At 51.5% G+C, this 20,678-nt stretch overlaps 8 protein-coding genes; 4 read left to right on the plus strand and 4 right to left on the minus strand.

Annotated features, from left to right (window-relative positions):
• Positions 1-1,010: 1,010 nt before the first annotated feature.
• CHC_T00008967001 (DNA-directed RNA polymerase) lies at positions 1,011-4,689 on the plus strand (the record flags this gene model as incomplete). Its single annotated transcript, XM_005718608.1, has 3 exons — positions 1,011-2,022; positions 2,131-2,418; positions 2,476-4,689. Coding segments are annotated over exons 1-3 (3,514 nt in total), but the record flags the coding sequence as incomplete, so codon positions are not given.
• Positions 4,690-5,534: 845 nt separating this feature from the next.
• On the plus strand, positions 5,535-6,722 carry CHC_T00008638001 (Serine/threonine protein kinase). XM_005718609.1 is given in 2 exon segments: positions 5,535-6,461; positions 6,462-6,722. The coding sequence occupies 1 exon segment, from the start codon at positions 5,535-5,537 to the stop codon at positions 6,459-6,461; it is 927 nt and encodes a 308-aa protein (XP_005718666.1). The 3' UTR covers positions 6,462-6,722.
• Positions 6,723-6,725: 3 nt separating this feature from the next.
• CHC_T00006196001 (hypothetical protein) lies at positions 6,726-6,911 on the minus strand. The gene has a single exon (XM_005718610.1). The coding sequence runs from the start codon at positions 6,909-6,911 to the stop codon at positions 6,726-6,728; it is 186 nt and encodes a 61-aa protein (XP_005718667.1).
• A 919-nt stretch (positions 6,912-7,830) lies between these two features.
• On the plus strand, positions 7,831-10,020 carry CHC_T00006197001 (hypothetical protein). The gene is made up of 3 exons (XM_005718611.1): positions 7,831-7,938; positions 8,050-9,840; positions 9,967-10,020. The coding sequence occupies exons 1-3, from the start codon at positions 7,831-7,833 to the stop codon at positions 10,018-10,020; spliced, it is 1,953 nt and encodes a 650-aa protein (XP_005718668.1).
• Positions 10,021-10,022: 2 nt separating this feature from the next.
• CHC_T00006198001 (hypothetical protein) lies at positions 10,023-12,097 on the minus strand. XM_005718612.1 is given in 2 exon segments: positions 10,023-10,429; positions 10,430-12,097. The coding sequence occupies 1 exon segment, from the start codon at positions 12,095-12,097 to the stop codon at positions 10,430-10,432; it is 1,668 nt and encodes a 555-aa protein (XP_005718669.1). The 3' UTR covers positions 10,023-10,429.
• Positions 12,098-12,197: 100 nt separating this feature from the next.
• Positions 12,198-12,398, plus strand: CHC_T00006199001 (hypothetical protein). Its single transcript, XM_005718613.1, has one exon. It carries the CDS (start codon positions 12,198-12,200, stop codon positions 12,396-12,398), a length of 201 nt encoding a protein of 66 aa, XP_005718670.1.
• Positions 12,399-12,565: 167 nt separating this feature from the next.
• Positions 12,566-12,805, minus strand: CHC_T00006200001 (hypothetical protein). Its single transcript, XM_005718614.1, has one exon. The coding sequence runs from the start codon at positions 12,803-12,805 to the stop codon at positions 12,566-12,568; it is 240 nt and encodes a 79-aa protein (XP_005718671.1).
• Positions 12,806-17,732: 4,927 nt separating this feature from the next.
• CHC_T00006201001 (hypothetical protein) lies at positions 17,733-19,790 on the minus strand. Its single transcript, XM_005718615.1, has one exon. The coding sequence runs from the start codon at positions 19,788-19,790 to the stop codon at positions 17,733-17,735; it is 2,058 nt and encodes a 685-aa protein (XP_005718672.1).
• Between the last annotated feature and the right edge of the window lie 888 nt (positions 19,791-20,678).

Raw genomic sequence — 20,678 nt, forward strand, 5'->3', positions numbered from 1 at the left:
CGTTTGTGCTCGTTTCCATGGTCTCTGATGAGGGGATTAGGGACCCCTTCTTGTGGCGTCGGTAATGCCTCCACTCGCGCACCGCTCCCTGTATATTATTAGTTTTGACTGTTTTCGTGGATATCCGTGTGCGGTTTTTGGGGTTTTGCGCGGATAATCCGACAAACCGTGTTTCAAAAATTTGTCAATACGGATAATCCGGGAAACCGCTTTACGTGCTATGCGATCAACGGTTTTTTTGGGAAACCGTATCAATTTTCGAAATTGTAATATCGCGGATATCCTAAAACCGCTCGAGTCCAAAATGACCCAGGGATAGCATTTATCTATCCATCGATAGTGTCCAAAGGGGTATCCGCGCACCATTGGTCCCCACCACCGTCGTCCAATATTTTAATTTCCCTTTCCCAGCCTCGACGGTATCGATATGGCATATTTTGAATTACTTTTAGGCGGTTCTATCAAAAACAGAAACGATTTCGCGACATGGATGTCAAAACGCAGCCGGGAAGACAAACAGGTTGTCTCCCGTAGCTCTCGGGCTGACACCGGCTCTCGGGGTATGACATTCACCCTCGGCAAGCCTCGGGTGATTGTCATACCCTCGAGCCTTGTGTCATCCCTTGCAGCCGGGAGACAACCCACACATACTGTACGTGCTGTGTACGGTTCTGATCCTGTGTGGGCAATGCGCTAGACTGGATCACGCCTTTCGAAGAAATATCGTGTCCACGTTTTCAACGATTGCACGTTTGATCGCTCCGTTTCTCGTCGACCTTTGTCCAGCCACCCGTAACATGCTTCCCACCCGACAGCTCTTGCTCACCTGAGTTAAGTGAGGACGGAGCAAGGTTGGAGCCGTTCAGCGTCCCCAAAGCTTGGTGGTATATTGGTGACTTGCTTGATTCCAGTAGCTCATGAGGGTTTTGTGAGGAAACGTTGTAATTTTGTTGAATGCTTTACAAGACCACCCGTGGTTATTTGGACGACACCGCAGTCTTCTCGGTGGGATGGTTGTGAAGAAAGAGCCGGAAGAGAGGGTAGTACCGGTCCACGTCAAGCCAACCCTTTCAAGGCCTGGGTTTGGCCATCCGGAATTTCCGGTCAGCGCCCCTCAATTTGATCCTAAACAGTATACCAGAGAGCAGCTCCTGCAGCCGATTAAGACGGCCGAAGAGAAATGGCGTCTTATCCCTGCCTTTCTGCAGTTGCGAGGGATTGCGCGACAACACATTGAGTCTTTCAATTATCTCATCAACACTGAAATTCGCAACATAGTCCGGGCAAATGAGAAGATCGTTTCGGAAGTTGACCCGAGGTGGTACCTCAAATACGATGCAGTGCGAGTGGGTAAGCCATGCCAAACTGATGATATGATACGCACAGATATTACTCCCCACGAATGCCGTTTGCGCGATACCACATACTCTGCCCCGATCACTGTTGACATCAAGCACACTAGAGGTGATGATATTGTTCTGTCCAGAAACCTCGTCATTGGGAAGATTCCGATCATGCTTCGTTCGGGAAACTGCATCCTTTCGAACAAATCGGACAAAGAGTTGGCTGATGTAGGGGAGTGCCCTTTAGATCCTGGGGGGTATTTCGTTGTGCGCGGGACGGAGAAAGTTATTCTCATTCAAGAGCAGCTATCAAAGAATCGAATCATCATCGAGAACGATCAAAGAGGAATTACTGCGAACGTACAGTCCTCGACGCACGAGAGGAAGTCACGCACAACTCTTATTGTCAAACACGGCAAGATCTATTTGCACCACAATACCCTTGAAGCGGATGTGAATATTGCCATTGTGTTGCGGGCGATGGGTGTTGAAACTGACCAAGAAATCGTGCAACTAATTGGAACAGACCCGCGATATGTCGATGGAATGGCTCCAACATTGCATGAATGCGCACAGGAAGGTATCAATACGTCTACACAAGCGTTGCTTTTCATCGGGAAGAAAGCGAAGACGTTCCGAGGACCGGCCTTCGGGGGTAGACCTGGACCGAGGCCTTCTGGTCCGAAAAAAACGACGGCTACCTCTGCACCTGTAGATCAGAAACCCGGCTCTGGACCTGCCCCACATCCGAAGCAGAAGAGCATTGACCACGCGCGCGATCTCTTAGCAGGAGTTATTCTAGCCCACGTTCCTGTTAAGCACTTTGATTTTTGGGATAAGTGCGTATTCGTTGCTCAAATGCTCCGACGAATTCTGATTGCCATGGACGACCCGTCAACAGTAGATGATAAAGATTACTACGGAAATAAGAGGCTCGAACTTGCAGGGCAACTCTTGGCTTTGCTCTTTGAGGATCTTTTCAAGAAATTCAACACAGACCTGAAGCGCACGATAGATACTCATATTACGAAATCTCAAAACAAGGCCGCAAGGGATAGAAGCAGGAAGAGACTTGGTGATGGAGGAGATTTAGGGCGCTTTACTCAAAGGCCACAGGTTGATGTCACTAAGTATTTCAGGACAGATACAATCACCCAAGGCTTGGAATTTGCGATTTCCACGGGGAATTGGCATGTGAAGCGTTTCAAAATGGAGCGTTCTGGCGTGACGGAAGTCTTATCGAGGCTCAGTTTCATTTCTGCACTGGGAATGATGACAAGAATTACATCGCAGTTCGAGAAAACCAGAAAAGTGTCGGGTCCCCGTGCATTGCAGCCGTCGCAGTGGGGTATGCTGTGTCCAGCAGATACACCTGAGGGAGAAGCTTGTGGGCTTGTGAAGAACTTGGCGCTGATGACTCATGTAACAACAGACGACGATCCTGCCCCGTTAGAGCGACTCTTGTATGATCTTGGCGTCCAACCCACATCTATTTTGAGCGGCGAGGAAGTCAACGAGAACGACGTGGTTTTCCTGAACGGTTTGATCTTGGGAGTGCACTCACAACCACGCAAGCTTACATATCGTTTGCGAGAAATGAGACGAAAGGGATTTATTGGAGAGTATGTCAGTGTGTTTGAACAACCAGAGCACAAGTGGGTGCACATTGCATGTGACGGAGGTCGCGTCACGCGCCCTCTAATTATTGTGGACAGTGTTACAGGACAACCCAGGATTTTCGATGAGCATGTCAGCAGACTTAGGAAGGGACTTATGGTATGGCGGGACCTTCTTGAGGAAGGTCTTATTGAGTATTTGGATGTCAGTGAAGAAAACAACACACTCATTGCCACATATGAATCCGATATTCTCCCTGGAAAGACAACCCATATTGAGATTGCTCCATGGACCATCTTGGGGGTCTGCGCAGGTCTCATACCCTACCCCCATCACAATCAATCCCCAAGAAATACTTACCAATGTGCTATGGGCAAGCAAGCGATCGGAGCGATTGCTTACAACCAGCATATCCGGACAGATACGCTACTGTATTTGTTGAGTTACCCGCAACGGCCTCTGGTTCAAACGAAGACTCTAGAACTGGTTGGTTTTGAACGACTGCCAGGCGGACAAAATGCGTCTCTAATGGTAATGTCCTACAGCGGATATGATATTGAGGATGCTATAGTGCTGAACAAGGCATCTCTGGACAGAGGATTTGGCAGATGCATTGTGATACGGAAGCACTCTTCGGGATGTAGACGGTATTCAAACGGTAGCTGTGATCGGATAATGCCGCGAATGGATGAGGTCGGATCAAAAGACAATCCAGGAGCAGTTCGTCGAAACGAGAGGCTATCGGCCCTAGATAAAGATGGAATAATTGCCCCTGGAGAAAAGCTGGAGAAAGGAATGATTTTTGTGAACAAGGAAGTTCCTCAGGACACTACTCTCACTGGGGCTGCGGCAGCTGCTGCAATTATCATTGGGGGGCCACAGGAATATCGTCCCCAACCCTTGAGTTTCAAGGGGCCGAGCACGGTTGCTGCTGATAAAGTGCTACTAACCTCCAATGACCTCGACCACGTGCTTGTAAAAGTAATGCTCCGAGAAACGAGGCGACCGGAGCTGGGGGACAAATTCTCGTCGCGGCATGGTCAAAAAGGAGTCTGCGGATTAATTGTGACTCAGGAAGATATGCCCTTCTCTGACAAGGGCATCGTGCCAGACTTGATCATGAATCCACATGGTTTTCCAAGTCGAATGACGGTGGGCAAGATGATTGAATTCATAGCCGGAAAAGCAGGGGTCTTCGAAGGTAAATGTAGGTACGGAACAGCGTTCGATGGGGACCGCCTGGATGAGTGCGCGGAGAGCCTTGTTTCCGCCGGGTACAACTACAACGGCAAGGACTTTGTGTATAGTGGAATGAGTGGTGAGCCGCTGCGCGGATACGTGTTTTCGGGGCCAATATTCTACCAAAAACTTAAGCATATGGTGAAGGACAAAATGCACGCTCGGGCGCGAGGTCCGCGAGCGTTGCTGACTCGGCAACCGACAGAAGGTCGCAGCCGAGACGGCGGTTTAAGGCTTGGTGAAATGGAGCGGGACTGCCTCATCGGGTATGGGGCGTCGATGCTGTTGATGGAGCGGCTCATGGTTTCCTCAGACGAGTTCACAGTGCATGCTTGCAAGGAGTGTGGCTTAATCGGATACAAAGACTGGTGTCAAATGTGCGAGTCGGGTGAAAATGTGGCTACTTTGAAAATTCCGTATGCATGTAAGCTGCTCTTCCAAGAATTGCAGGCGATGAATGTAGTACCGAAGTTAAAACTCGGGCCTATGTAACATACACGGTATACTGCACCAAAAGAAGGCATTTGCGATCCCTTGCACAACGGAGATGCTGTGCGATATCCAGTGGAAGCAAATCTGAATGATACTCTCGGTGGGCGTTGGGGCGAGGGGGCGAATGATGGCTCATTCGCATCGTGATTTTCTTTTGCGTCGACTAAACGGGTATGGCATATCATGTGGGGCCACGGTACGATGACGGTTTCGGTGGTCTCCACCGAGATTGGCCGGAGATATCTTCGTTCATGTTTTGTGGCTAGCCCGGCAAATTACGTCCTACTACCAAGGGTAGGTGGCGTGGGAGTCGGCCTGCAAACTAAAAAGGTGGAAAAATATAGTAGAAAAATGACGGAGCGAATCACGTGCCGACCGGAGGTTTCTGCAGCTGCGGAATCGAGCGCTTGCGTTTTTGCCCCACTCTGCTGACGTGTTCCTACGGGGGCCGAGACTTGCCTTACTGAGATACAAGACCTCTCCTCTTGGCCAGCTGCCTAGCACCACCCAGCCAGGCGATATCGCCCAGTCCAAGTCTTCTCAAAGTCTTGTTCGCTAGCAGCGAAGCGTTGGCCGCTCCATTTTCTAATCGCACTGCCTGGACCTAACCGTAATCTCCCCATAGCAGAACTGCCAGAAGGTGTTCTTCGTTTGGATTTGATTAACAAAAAGCGTCGTCCAGCCGCTCCGCACTCTTCTTCACCACCCTCACGTGTGTAAAGGCCCAAGACACATCTCAAGAGCGACGTTTCTCAAGCTAAGAGATTCAGCTGCGGCACGCATACCAACTCTCAAAGAACGCTTTCGTTTGCCGTTTCAACCGAGACCTCTGAAAGTTTAAACATGCAAAAGTTCCTGGACCTCATCACGCAGTTCGACAATAGCGAATGGCTCATCGAAGAGAAAGAAATCACCTACGGCAAGAAACTAGGAGATGGCGCTTCAGGCGTCACGTACCTCGCTGATTACGCCGGTGAGAAAGTAGCTGTAAAGTCGTACTCCCCCGCCATTCTCACTCACGACACAAACTCTGTGAAGAACGAGATGGACATCATGTCCAAGATGAAGCACAAAAATATCGTGCAGTTCAGGGGCCTGTGCCTCCGCAAGGATCGCCCGGCGGCCTCCCTTGTAACAAAATTTGCGGAGAAGGGTGAGCTGGGTGATGCTCTGTACAATTCTCGTCTTGTGCGAAGGAAAGGCGACCCGCTCCGGTTCAAGATCGTTCTCGGTCTCGCCGAAGGCCTGCAGTATTTGCATTCGTATCATGTCATTCATAGGGATATCAAACCTGCTAATATTCTGCTCGATGACAACTATGAGCCCATGCTCACCGACTTTGGTTTCAGCCGCTTCATCGATGAGGACTCCGCCGACAAGATGACTGGCGAGACGGGATCTTATCGATACATGGCCCCAGAGGTTACGTGCCATAGCCACTACACAGAGAAGGCAGATACCTATAGTTTTGCGCTTATCTGCAACGAAATTTTCACTGACGAACGGCCATTCGAATATCAGATTGCGGCGGTGGTCGCGGTGGATGTCGTGAAGAAAAATTTGCGACCATCGCAGAAGAAGATAAAAAATGAGCGGCTTAGGGACATCATTGCGCGATGCTGGGACGCCAATCCGGACCTGCGACCGGAATGGGCAGAAGTTATTTCAGAGCTCAAGCTTGCACAACAGGAAATGGAACAGAAGAGGGGACCTTCAATCGGCTCATTATTCCGAAAAAAGGTACACGGCAGTAGCGCTTCAGCATCGTAACGGAGTACTCAAGTGTGTTGGATCGACGGCGGAAGCGTCACGGTTTGGAGTTTTTCGCATTCGGATGGGTTTGGTGATTGTGGAGCGTTGACAATGAGTGAGATAGTTTTGTGTGGTTGGATTCGTATTTGAGATTCCATTTAAATCTATACGTAGCTTCCAGACAATTAACATGTAACGTATCATCTATGAAAAGTCTGGGCCGCAAACGTTGTACATAGCATGTAATGCATGAATGCAACACTGGGGACTGTTGTAAAAGAATTATACAAGACGTCTGAACTTGCTTGAAAGCCGGGGTTTCAATTGGAGGGCGCCAGTGCCACCGTAACATGAAAGCAAAACATTGCGACTTATCAAAAACGTAAAAGCGGCAATATCTCTTGACGTTCTCTGCTGAACAGACCGTTCTCTGCTGAACAGACCAAAAGCCATAGGCAAGGGCTGCATAAGAACAGTTACATGGTGATCGTCATGTCGCTGTTGACGGAAGCCTTGGGGTTTTGGTAGTGTACAGCAATGCTTACAGAAGCTGCAGCGCTGCAAAGTGGACGTAAAGAATACGCTAGAGAGAACCCGAAAACTGGGGGCAGTTTTCCACGAGTTTCACATCCGCCTGATCACAGCACTGCCGGATCGACTCGTCTTGAAGGAAAACGATGTGGGTTTTCTGTTCTATTCATCAGCACAAACGAGTCTCAGACTGCACGGGTTATATCGATATGCGTCATGGACGCCCCTATCGCTTCATCTGCGCAGAGTCCATCAACGGATCAAAGCGTGACAGAATCTGCCACTGATGCCGCCGAAGCAACCGCGAAAGATAGAAAAGTAGAAGCTTCTTAAAAGCGGTCCTCTCCAAACGGCCGCCCTCAGGCTGTTGACAGCCTTGACATCAAGAAGACGAAACACATCGCCCTTTCGACTGAGAACCTTTCTATCCTTGTGGCGAGCTATAATATTCGCTTCAGCGAGTATTCGCGCAGGTGCACGTGATCCGTCGGGCGGCACAACGATGTAAAGCTTTAGTGTACTGTACCCTTGTAACTCTCTGCGTTCGTTTGTTGCGGGCAGGCACGCTGCCGGAGGTCAGTCCGCAATACCCGTGGCGGAATTTTTCAATCTCGGGTTTAGTTTACGTCCAGCGATTTTGTGGGCAAATGAAACAAAACAGATCTTAATGTAATGCCGCTTGGTGTACGGTAGGGTACTGTGCAAGGCAGCAGGTGGAGCCATTTGCTTCATACTGTATAAGACATGATTGGCATGTGATGCATTCAATGTCTGCGGTGTAATGGTGGGGGTCCTCCTTCAAAGAATGGGTAATTTATCAGTTATATTTTGGTCGGTCACCCGCTACGGCATGATCATGAGTGCAACTCGACGCCCACATTGGGCCCTCTCTTGTCCAAGGGAAGAGCTTTTTTGCCATGTGACTTCCTTCGTTCTTGAACTAGTCCCCCAACACAACTTCTCCGTTTAGAGCTGGACCGTCCACTGCCGTTCACGTTTGAGTTGAAACAGCGGTTAAAGCTCCATAGCTTCCTTGTTTCGCCCGAACAATTGAGACTGCCGGCGCTTGGTCAAGCTCGACATGGTATCATGGATCCGCGTCTGTAGTTCGATCGCTTTGTTTCTTCTCTCGCTGTCCTCGTTCCCTTCTACAGGCACCGCAGAACCGTACAAGTATCTTTCGTACGGTCAGATCTATTGGAGGCTTACCGAACTTGCGGCTAAGTACCCCAAGCTCTTGCGGTTGTACTCTGCTCAACAGACTTTCCTACTTCCTCATGTGGGTAACTGCACCCAATTGGAGTCTGCAACTGATGAGGTGGGGACAAATGCTCCGTGCACAATATGGGTGGTCGAGCTCTCCAACTTAGAGACGCTGCCCTCAGAACCAGAACGCCCGGAAATGATGGTCAGTGGCACTCTTCACGGGAACGAAGTAATTGGGCCTCACGCCGTGCTTGCGTTTCTAGAGCACATGGTTTCTAACTATGAATCAGATCCCCACATAAAACGCATGGTTGACACACGTCTCGTGGTTGCGACCCCAATGACGAACGCCATCGGCTTTTCGCTGGAGCGAAGATCAGAAATTCACAGTATGGAGAATGGCACCGAGACTTCCGTTGATCCTAATCGAGATTTCGGATTTGACCAAGATCCCACTAAATGCATGCGCACTGTGGCTGCTCGGACTTTGAACGAACTCTTCAGAACGCATTTATTTCGGGTCCTTATCACCTTCCATGGTGGCACCAACGTCATCGGGTATGAATGGGGCGATACGCAGCATTGCACGGGTCCAATGTGCAAGCCAGCGCCGGACACAGCAATCATGCGTGCACTCGGTGAGCGAATGTCGAATGTAGCGGGGCCTGCTGGCCGGTATGAGGCGGCCTATCCAGTTGGAGACATGGGGAGATTGGTGTATCCCGTGAAGGGAGGACTTGAGGATTGGGCGTACGGTGCGAGTTGGTCAGGTCAGGGCGTCGAGTGTCGCCCCGATACTCTCGGGGGATATCCCAAGGAGAAGGTCAAACTTGACAGACGCACACAACGTTGTGTCACGTATCTTGTGGAGACTGCACGGGAGAAAAAGCCCAGCGAGCATATGTTGGGCTCTTCAGAAGCCATCTTGCAGAGGGGAAGTGATGGTGACGGCCACGTTCCGCGTAATGTTCGACTTCTTCTAAGCACCGTTGATGCTTTAGAGCCGTACATCTTACTTGATGCCAAAGCGTCGACCAATGAACACAACAAACCGATAGTGTCCTGGATGGTAGGGGGAGCGTTTGCTGTGGACGCATGCGCCGTCCAGTGGAGGACGGAAAGTGGAGAACAGCATGACATCAGTGATGTGCAGAATGGGACTATGCTGTCATCGTCTCCAGTGCAGTACTCGCTGAAGTTTAGTCACGCCCTAATGGGACCTTTTCCGTCTAAGTCAACCCACGTGTTTGTCAGAGTTGCAGCAGTTCTTGATCATCAATATGCGCTACAACCGAATGATAGCGACCCCAATGTAACGCCACAAGGACACTTAATGGGGTCTCGTGCTAGCCCGCAATGGTCTTTTAGCACAGCAGATCACAAGATTGAAGGGCGACAAGTCTTTTTTTCGAAAACAATGAGATTAGAAATGTCTGGGTCACACACTTTTGCAATGACAGATGCCGATGATGTCGAATGGTCAGGGGAGAACGCAGGAGCTTATTCTATGTCAGATGATGAGCTATTTAAGCATTTATATACGGGAGAGGGTCCCGCTGTCCTTGATGCGAACGGAGGACTTAGTGTCCCCTTGACGATATTGACAGCTGCCTTAGGCATACTTGTGATCATCGCCATGGCCGTGGGAATATTCATTTTTGTACGACGTAAGAGGCCCAATCGCTTCCGGAGTAGAGCTCATAATTCCTTCTCAATCGATGACGATGAGGACGAAGAAAGAAAGGAGCTTACATCTTCAGGAGAGGCAATAGATATAGATGAGGAGGCAGGAGAAGTGGTTGCTGCATCCGCCTTACGAGTGCAACCTCTGGGGTACTGAGATAACTCCAGGCTGCAGAGTTTATCACAGCAAAAATTGCTTGCATGACTACACACCTCATTGTATAAAATATATATTTCAAGGCATATCTCTACTGCTTTCGGGTCAGGGATCGCGTTTCGTTCAGAACCGTGCGAACCTGGACAAGACTTGATACTAAAGCGGATGCCTAGAGAATCATAGTCCTGACGATGTTTTACAGCTTCAACCGTGCCCAGCCGACGCCCGGCGTAGGTGGACCCTTACTCAGTCCCAGAAGAAGCGTCTACTCTGCCTCTTTACAATTTCTCATGCCTTCGGTACTGGTACTTCGCTGCAAAATCTGCCTGTTCCTGAATTGAAGCCCGCAAGTAATGAGATCACTGTATAATATTGTACAAGACACCCTGCGAGGGAAGAACAGAACTTGTCAGTTCAGCACTGCCTCTTCAGTGTCCTGATTGCCTGACCCACTAGTCTCGGCAAGATATCGCTCCAAAGCCCCTCGCCCGCGCAAGACTGTCGTGCATACACGTTCCCCAGGCGCGTCTTCATCTTCTGCGACGACAATTGCCGCCGACATGCCGTCCATGTCGGGCAGTTCGTACATAGCATCATTGAGAGTCCGTTCCATAAGGGAGCGCAGCCCCCGTGCACCAGTTCCCTTTTCTAGTGCCTGTCGAGCGATGATGGACAGCGCAGGGTCCGTGACATGAAGCTCTGCATTGTTCATTCCTACCAGCTGTTTGAACTGCTTGACAATAGCATTCTTTGGTTGTGTCAGAATCTGAATTAGCTCTTGCATGTTCAACGCGTGAAGATTGACGACAATTGGCAGTCGCCCGATAAGCTCCCCAATAAGGCCGAAGCTGGCAAGATCCTCACTCTCAATATGGTCGAGAATGGACGAGCTAATTGGCCCATCTCTTCCCTCTGCCCTGACGTTTGCGCCAAAACCAATGCTGCTTGCTGACATCCGGTCTGCCACGATGCGTTCCAGCCCAGGGAAAGCGCCACCACAAATGAAAAGTATATTCGTCGTGTCCACGTGAATGACATCTCCACGAGGGTTTTTCCTTCCGCCGCCACGCTCTGGCACTCCAACTACTGAGCCTTCCAAAATCTTGAGCAAAGCTTGTTGAACTCCAACACCAGACACATCTCTCGTAATTGACACGCTCTCGCTCTTCTTTGCGCATTTGTCTATCTCATCTATAAACACAACACCGCGCTCTGCTAAGGAAACGTTGAAGTTGGCCGCCATGAGCAGCTTGTACAAAATAGACTCCACGTCATCACCGACATAGCCACTTTGAGTAAGCGACGTTGCATCCGCGATAACGAAGGGAACGTTGATACGTCGGGCGAGTGTCTTTGCCAGATGTGTCTTACCCACTCCTGTGTTTCCGATGAGCAAAATGTTACTCTTCTCTAGCTCCACGGCATCCTTTTCACTGCCTTTCGCAAAAACACCCACGGACCCGCTGAACGAGAGTATATTGCTCGTTTTTGCCGCCGAGGCAGCACCACCCGTGAACACTTCTGGTAACGTTGTCTGAGTATCCCGGGGCATCAGCTGGGTGGGCAAGGCAGCCGTGTCGCGAGCGCCCTCCCTCGACCCGAGAAGCTCCGCCGCCTCCTGGAGCCTAGAAATACGTTCTTCCTTGATCGGCGGCGGTCCGTACCAAGTACTCTCATCGACTTTGCCATTCCTTCGCTTTTCCTCATCCTCCTTTCTTGCGGCCTCTGCTCGGACTGTGCCAGGGGGGTCTGCTGCGGCTGCTTCTTGACTTGCGCGGAGAAGAGCGGCCGCAGCAGCAGCTTCGTTTGCTGCCACGCGTTTGTAGTGGTTGTAAACGGCGACCGAGAGGACCTTTTTCGCCTTGTCCTGTCCGACGACGTACTCGTCCAAACCAGCGTGAATGGCGGACGGTCGAGGAATAGAGCGGACTAGCTTCTGTAGCGCTGCGGTATCAGACCCCCCGCTGGCCACCACGGATGTGACAGATGCGCTTCCAACACCGGTACCAGGACGTGAGATGGTTGCGAAGGCACGGGATTGCCGGAAAACGGTGACGGCATGGGCATTGCGAGACATGGTCCTAGAGGAAAGATTCTTGAGGGCTGGAGAAAGGACTTCGTCGTGGTGATGGTACAGCGGTGCCGAATGACTTGTGAGAGTTTATGAATTGCCCTGAATGACGCAGGGTATTTGGGAAACACGCCGCCTGTGCTGGGAGGGATGGGGTTGTACGGCTTGGGACGGGATGAAGTGGTTGGTGAGAAAGAGTTGTGCCATGGACTCTGAGGCTGCGGAGCACGGAAAAGGACTACAGCAGATTCGTAGAGAGGAGTGGTTTGTGAGCACTTTGGACGAAGGAGGCAAACCGTCTCGGTGAGCTGGAAGCGGCTTTAGCGTTGGAAGATTGTATGTCAGATTATCATGTCATACATGGCATGTTTTGTACACGTACTGCCCAAGGAGATATTTTATACACGTGGAATGTGTGTTGCATAATAGCTGGGACACTTGGCCCAAAATACGGCGACCCAGAATGCGCGTTTCTTATACAGGGGGGGGTCGCGATATAGTGCCATATTTGTTAGTGCCAGCTCCGATATAGTGCCACCCTTCTGCGGGTGGCACGAATTTTGAGCCAAAAACGAAGGGTCTCCAGGGAGGCAGTTGGATGGACATGTGTGTACTGCCCGAGAGCCGCTGCCGCCGCGGAAAGATATTATGCAGTTGCCAACTCGAATAGAGACTATGGCGGAAAAAGGCAGGGTCGATGATGCAATTGGACATCTCCAAAAGTGTAGGCTGGCATTTATGGCTGCGAAAAAGGAGGAAGTCAATGCAACGGCTCGGCAGCTACTACTAACAGAAATGCTTGATTAGACTTGAGTCTGTAGTGAAGATACAAAGCATGAGTGATGGCGTCCTGCGAGCGGTCTTTCTGAGCAGTGATGCAAGGAAGGATGTGGTTGCAAAAAAGCCGTAAATCTCATTATCTAACAGTGCCTGGTTCGATATAGTGCCGTTTTCGGCCCACTGACACAGGGTAGCACTATATCGCGACCCCCTTGTACTTGGAATGGAACCATTTCAGGTCCCTTTTTTTTTGCACCAACATCATGTTCACAAACAGGCTCGCCCTTACAGTAGGTTGGCACAGCAACCTCAGAGCTCGATCTACCTAAGGGTACTGTAGTAGTCAGGCCTTTTTATCGTCGTGCAGTTGTAATTGCTTTGACCCCGTAAGCTTACAAAGTTCTTCAGTGGCTTGGAATTAAATTCACGCGTGGGCCACTTTCATAGTGACACAGGCTTCGATATGATGCGATGAAAGGGAATATAGTGTCTATATTCATTCAACAGCTTCCAAAATGAATAAAATTCTCCTCAATTTGTAGCTTGGGGAGTCCTACCTAGACTCTTATGCTTGTTGACGTGTTTGGGCAAGCAAACTACGATATTCGTGTTTGATTTAGTGCCAAGAGACTGTGCGGCAAGGCAGACTCGGTCCAAAGTAGGAATGCTGGATGCTGGACTTTTGCGAACAGTCGATTTTACATGGATTATAACCTTCCTGCAAGAGCTGGGAACTCACGCCATCATCCACGTGAACAACACGTGCTCCTTGAGACCGTGTGAGGACAAAGAGATAGTCGACCGTGATGCAATGTCAGAGGCGAATCAGTAGAAACAGGACACTTCGAATGCGGGGTTAATAATAACTCATTACTTCAATCCTCTTATTGCGCTTTTTAACGAACGGTATAACATATGTTCAACAAACCACCGACATGTGCTGCTTAAGGCTAAAGAGAGGGGGAAACCACACACACACACACACACACACACATACACACACACACACACACACACACACACACACACACATACTCTCTCTCTGAAAAAATACATGTCAACGTGTATTTCAAATAAGCCATGAAGCCTTTAAGGTTTCCTTCGGAGCTCTTCAATAAGGAGGAGGCGGGTTTTTAGAGAAGAAAACAGCCGTCGTCATCGCTTTCACATTTCTTGTTGTTAATGATTCAATGGGAAAAAAGGGGCAAGATATTCTACTCTCCTCCTAACGCGGAGTCACGAGTGGCTTAAGTTCATTTGAAGCTCGATGAGAATATATTATTTTCGATGTAGCAATTGTCTGTACAACTTTCCTGGACAACTTTCCAGAGAACATGCCATCTGGAAAGGACAAGATCAAATGGAAATCGCAATGATGTCATTACTTTACAGGTAACAGGATACAGGGTGCATTACAAACTTTCCGGTCATGAAAAGAGGACTCTCCCTCAAGAGAAAAATGAAAGCAATTGCACTCGCGTTCCTGATGCATTAGCTGGAAGAACCGTTCTTCTGACGGACATTAGGAGACTGCACAACGTCTCCTTGTACATCACAACTCGAATGCAGTTTTGACACAGCGGCCGGGCGAGAGAAAGCATCGCACAGATACATTTGTTTTGCTGCGTCAGAGGAAACCGTAGAAAAAGTGAAGAGAAAGTGAAGAGAAAGTGAAGAGAAAGTGAAGAGAAAGTGAAGAGAAAGTGAGGCCAGGCCGGCGATGAGTGTCCGGCTTTTGAATTTATTGCAACTCCTCTTTTGACTCTCTGAAGTCACTTTTATTGTTTATAACATGCTGCACGCACAACATATAATCCACAAGTTGCCTCGTAGCCCAAATGCGAAAGCAAATCGAGGTTGAAAACAAAATTGCATGGAGTCTAGTGCATGATGCGTCAGTCTCGGGCAGCTTGACTATATAATATGTGTATACAGTATATCGAAAACAGGAAGATAGCAACTTTGCTAAAACTTGTTCGGAAGAAAGTGATCGCTTTTGAATCTACCTTGAATCTATTTGATTGGCCTCAAGCCAGAGCAAACGATTTGTGCTCTTTTTTCTACTCCAGAGTGTGTTGCAATTCCAGGAAACTTGGATGAACTTCTGCAGCAACTTTTCGAAGAGCGGACTTGTCAAAGTGTCGTAGAGTAGCCGTCCCAATGCGAAATCATGTTGATTGATACTCACAGTACCGTTACTGTAACGATTTAAAGATCTTCCTTGCTCGCCGAAGCGAAACATCGCGAAGGTTGTCAAACCAGCGTGTGATCAGCGGAGGCGGAAAGAGGCGAGACAGTATCAACGGCGCATGACGGTCTTTCTTTGAATGCTACTTAAGGGGCGCACCGCGCGTGCGTCTTCGTGATCTGTTTTCACGGTGTTGCCGATTTCGGTTAGGCGGCCCATCGAGGGGCTGAGCGGATCGCGATCTTGCTCACCGACGGCCCTGGGATGCCTCGAACACCACCGGCAATTGCGAAAATCGAAGCGAAAGACTCGTAGCGCTAGGATCTGTACTTATTCGCTCTTTCGTCGTAAAGGCAGCACCATCGGAACAGATTAGAGAATCCTCAAAACCCCGCTTGGTGCCGGTGCCCTTCATACTTTGCCGCTACACACACGACCGCTTCCATTCACCGACTTGCGTCTAAACCCTTTTATTGCCACGCTAACGTTGCGGATCTCAGGCCAGGCAGGCCGTTATTTTTCTTCATATGTTGATTGATAGGGCCCAGACTTTTTTGCGTGGTGACCAGAAACGTGGGCGTCCATAAAACAAGTTGCTTCTCTGTATTCGTTCTCATTAGCTCGCAGCAGCGCTGGCAGGGTGTAACTTATTTCTTTCGTTATACTTGCACCCTCGCAGTCCCATCTGGACTCATCCAAAAAGGAGATAAAAATGTTTGGCCCCGTGGAGATTTCACAAAAAACCTTGCAGTGCCTTTACTGAGTTTGTATCATTGGAAGAAGCTTTCGGAGAAGCCCTGTGCTCAGAAATATCAGATGCATCAAAAACAATGCAGATTAGTCGAAAAACTAATGAGGAGACGAATTTCGAAATCCCCCGTCTCCTCATTAGTTTAATTAGTTGCTAATAGCAGGATTGTAGGGCCGCATGCACGGCATCACACTGGGTACGACATACTACAGCTCATCCGCTTGACCTAGCAAACATCGATGACCTTTTCCTCTTCGTTGGGCGATCCCACTGCGAAGCAAGATGCACCATCTTGCTTCATGTAATCATGGAAAATACTCGAGTTGCGAAAGGAAGGGGAATGACCTTCGAGCCTCTGATTAATGGAGGACGGCGGACGACTGCATGTCCAAAGGTAATATGTATCAACTAGATGTACAGTCATTCTCTTCAAGTTACTATCCTTAGTGGTGCGTGGAGGAATGAATGCACTGTATCCAGTTCGGCAATATTCCAAGAACAACTCGGGTTTTGGTACATTGCCCGCACCAGACTTTTTGATCTCCGTGTTTACCACCAACAAATGCCCCCTTACCCCACTGTCAGCCTCCCGCTCCCAGCGCGATACCAAGGGCGGAAGATCTTTCCAATCGCTGTGAGGAACCTGTGCGCTGTTAGCCTTTCGGTGTCCAAGCAGATAGGCCAACCGCATAAATATCTCCTGTGTTTCTGACGTTGGCTCTCTCAGCCCTAGTGAAAGCGCCCTTTCGGTCCTAACGCGAAAGCAACATCCCCAACTAGTGCAAATGCAAGCGGCCGCCAGACCGTTTTGCAGGCCTTTATTCACTTCAAGCAAACGCACGAACGTAACGCGGTTGCGCACCCTAACCGACGGTTTCCCGTCTTTATGATACCCTGCGCCACAGCGTGAACCAATCTCCCGCTCCCACGTGTTTTTCTCGCACAGATCACCGGTCTCGTGCCTCCACTGCAATCTCGCTGAGCATCGTAGCGGATCCCCACTATCCAGTAAAAGCTCTGCTGCAAATAATCAACCAATTATATGCTTTCTAGCAGATATTCACGACCTCCTCCCTACCAGATTCCACCCCCTGCCCAACCGCCACCCGCCTCTGCGAACCCCCCTCGATCTGTGCAAACGGCCGGGCCCCGAAACAGCCAGATTGTGTACCTACCGAGCTGCGGCATAAACGGAATTGTAGCTGCCTTTGCTCCAAACACTACATGGTGGTGGAGCCTGCCTTCTCTCCTCTCTCCTCACACAGTATTTAAACAGGCACGACAAAGGCAGGTACCCCCACTCTACCCCTCCCCACCCTACCCCTCCCCACCCTCCCCATCCTCCCACTCCTCACTACACTTTTGACTCAACCACCACTTCACTCATCGCTGCCATCCCTAACCGCATTCATTATGGAGGACTTTGACGAGCCAGCCGACATGCAAAACTTCTTGGCTCGCTATCACGAGGCACGAGCGGCTTCGCGCTCGGCGCCGACGACCCCCAAACAGACGACGGCTTCTCCGCCGTCGCCTCCTTCTCCGCGCTCTCCCTCCTTGGCAAAGCTCACCCCGTCCCGCAAGGATGCGGCCCGATCTATCTGGGGATCAGTCTTCCACCCTCTCGGGAAGTCGCCTACATCCGCAGACCGCTATGATTTGTCGCCGGGGCAGACGAGCACCCCTGGCATGAGCGCTTCAGAGGTACATGCGAAGGGCACAGGGATCTCGCTGGACGCGAAAAATGATGATTGAGTGGCTAGTTTGAAAGTTTGCTGGAGGATGTTGTAAAAATATATGCCTGGAGTGTGTTGTTTGCTGCGAATGGATTGATCTTCGTTTGTACAAGAGGTGTGCCGAGAGAGTATTCCAATAAATCATGTGTTTGTTGGTTAGTGAATAATATTCCTGTCCCTGTCGTCCTACATTAGCCCTGCTGCGTACAATAACGTCCGGCACTCGCTGCCGCTAGCACTCGCTCCTTCAGCAACAGAATAGTCACTTTCCACCACGGGCCAGCCGAAAGCCACAGCTCCCGTAGTTGCGGCTGCGTCGAGAAACAATCTGGCCCCTGATGCGACGTCCCGATCGCCTTTTCCTGCGAGTTCCCCCGCAACCCGAATACCTGCCGCCACACCGCCGTCTGCTTCGCAAAAGATGAAGCGCCGTTCGCGCACCGACAAGTTGCACTTAATGACCTCGTCTTTGCTGCGAAGCTCCTCACCGAAAGCGCGCCCCCGCGCCACGATGCGCCGGTCTGTGTCCGTTAGCGCTTGCGTCTGCGCAGCGCTAAGCATTACATCGTCCGTAGTAGAGCGAATGCTGCTGTCACGCGGTGGGGCTTTCCATTCGGTTGCCTCGAAGACGGCCGTCGAGGGAAAGCTGTAGTCCTCGATATCAACATCCGTGACGTTTTCGTTGGCGATTCGATCGCCAAACTCGTCATATTCGCACATCGCGACAGAGGTGTCTTCGCTGCTTCGCTCGGCATCAGAGAGCTGAAAGTTGGATGTCTTGAAAATGGGGGCCACCTTGGAGATGCCCGTCCCGTTTACATGGGGAATCGCATCGTTGGCGGGAATGGCACTTCTTGAAAGGCCCGTCTTCTTCACTTTTTTGTTGATCGTCAGTGTCTGCATTGCTTCCCAAAAGCATCGCAATACGACTTCGGTGTGGAGCACCGCGATCCCACGTTCGACCACCTCCTCCCGCAAGATGCGGCAGCCGCTTCGCATCCTGCCGACGGCTTCAATGACAGCGCGTTGATGCGACGCTGATGCCCCGTGGTCGCAGAGGGCAGCTCGAAGCTTCAAGATCGAAACTGACTCTTGTGAAAACGAAGACGAGTGCGACGTCACTCCAGTCGGTTTCCATTCTTCCTCGGTATTTGTGCAGTTTTCAAGCTCGGCAATTACAACCTTCGCGTTTACTACCAGGCGAACGACGGCGTTCCACTCGCTCTCGTCGAGTAATCGTACAGGTTTCTCCCTCGCCAAGTGGTTTGACTTGTCGTACATGCGCGAGAGACATGTCGTCGTCAAATCTGGTCGCCTGCGGATGGTTCGCAACGCCTTTGCGTTCCATGTTTGCGATCGCCGCAGTCCGTTTCGGCGAGATGAACTGCTCGCCCCATGGGCATCTAGCTTTTGGCTCTCTTCGGTTGGGTGAGCGGCCGTCCGGATTTCCTTGAGCAACGGACCTGCATCAGTCCAGCTCTCGGCTAGATTGAGCGCATATATAGCGCGTTCAGAAAACGGCTTGATCACGTCGCTGTTCACAACTTCCCCGAGCCGTCTCGCAACGGTTGGTACCGCAATGCACAGAGACAAGCAGTTTCCGATCACATCTAACAACACTTGCGTCTGTGACATGGCGGGTAAGGCGTAGCGCGACGCCGCACCTGCGACCTGCGTATGCTCGCGTATTTTTCCTAGCGATGGGGGCTGGAGCAAGGTGCCCGCACGGTTTCCAAAGGCATTGCCCATATACGCCCGCACATCATTTCGTGCTGCCTTAACAAAGACATCCACCGCCTTGCTTACGAAAGCCGGCAGAATAGCGTACTCCGCTTCCACACCAGGCCCCGATAGCACGCTAGCCACATCATCCGGTTGCTGCCACGCATGTAACAAGCGCCCGCTATTCCCAATAAACTGCTGCAACGGAGCATACACGACCTCCAGGTTGTAGATGCTCGGCGACAAGGCCGTGACATGCGCGACCAGAGCTTCAAACGAGTCCTGATATGCTGATCCGCGCTCAAAGGCCCAGGCATACGTCCTGTACCCCCTATGCCCGGAAGCGGACGGCGGGCCAGAGCGGTGTGGCAGAAGTGAGAGCCCGCTTGCCGCGACGACGCGGGCTTGGTCGTCCTCCAGGTCCTCAGCATCGGACGACTCCGGAAGAGCGAGCAATGCGTGCGCGAAGCGGACGAGCAGGCCCTGCGCGACAGCCCAAGCCTCGCTGACGGCACGGTCCATGCCCGTGGCGTCTTGGGTGACGGCGGCGGCTAGAGCCGCCAGGCGACGCAAGACGCCAGTTAGGATGGCGACGACGCGCTCAAACACGGCTTGACAGACGGCCCGTTGCGCGTTGTGCTCGTCGCGGGCGAACAGGCCAATTGGGCGAGCGAAGGCCGCGGGGGCATGCATGGGGGCGGTGGAAGACGCAGTCGGACGGGCGGAGCAGGCCGAGGCCGTCGCGGGGGTAGCGGCGGAGGCGGTGAACGAGGAGCTTGCGAGGCTCGGGACGGTGGGCGGGGGCGGCGGCCGTTCTGCGAGGACGGCATGTCGAATGGCGGTGGCGAGGCTGTGCGGGGCTGCATCGGCGAGTAGACGTGCGGAATGGCCAGGGCCGGAGAGGGTGTCTGCGGCGAGGACGAGGGCGGGATCTGGGGTTTGAGAGAGGGGTGGGGAGGGCGTGCGGAGGGAGGGGGCGGAGAGGGAGATGCCTTCGTCGTCTTCGGGGTCGGAGACGGGCTGGAGACGGAGACGGTTGGGGGTAAAGACAGCGTTGCGGAGGGCGTCGTCGAGCTCCTGGCGCAGGGAATTATGGCGTGCGATGAGCTCTGCGCGGGGCTTGTCGAGGGCGGGGATGGCGACGAGTGCCGGCAGGGCGGCTGCGTCGCGCGCATCGCGGAGACGACGGGCGCGGGGGAGGAGCGGCAGGGGGTGCGGGGGCGGGGAGGCGAGGGTGAGGAAGGTGCGGATGGAGGCTAGAAGGGATAGCTTGGAGGTTAGTTGAGTGGACAGGATGAGAGAGTCGGAGAGGGGGGTTGGGAAGTCGGTCGTGAGCGGGGAAGGGGAAGGGGAGAGCTGGGTGGCGGAGAGGGCGTGGTGAAGGGAGGTGAGCGAGGGGACGAGGGAGGG

Source organism: Chondrus crispus, genomic scaffold, assembly GCF_000350225.1.
Source record: "Chondrus crispus Stackhouse genomic scaffold, scaffold_38, whole genome shotgun sequence".
NCBI lineage: Eukaryota > Rhodophyta > Florideophyceae > Gigartinales > Gigartinaceae > Chondrus > Chondrus crispus.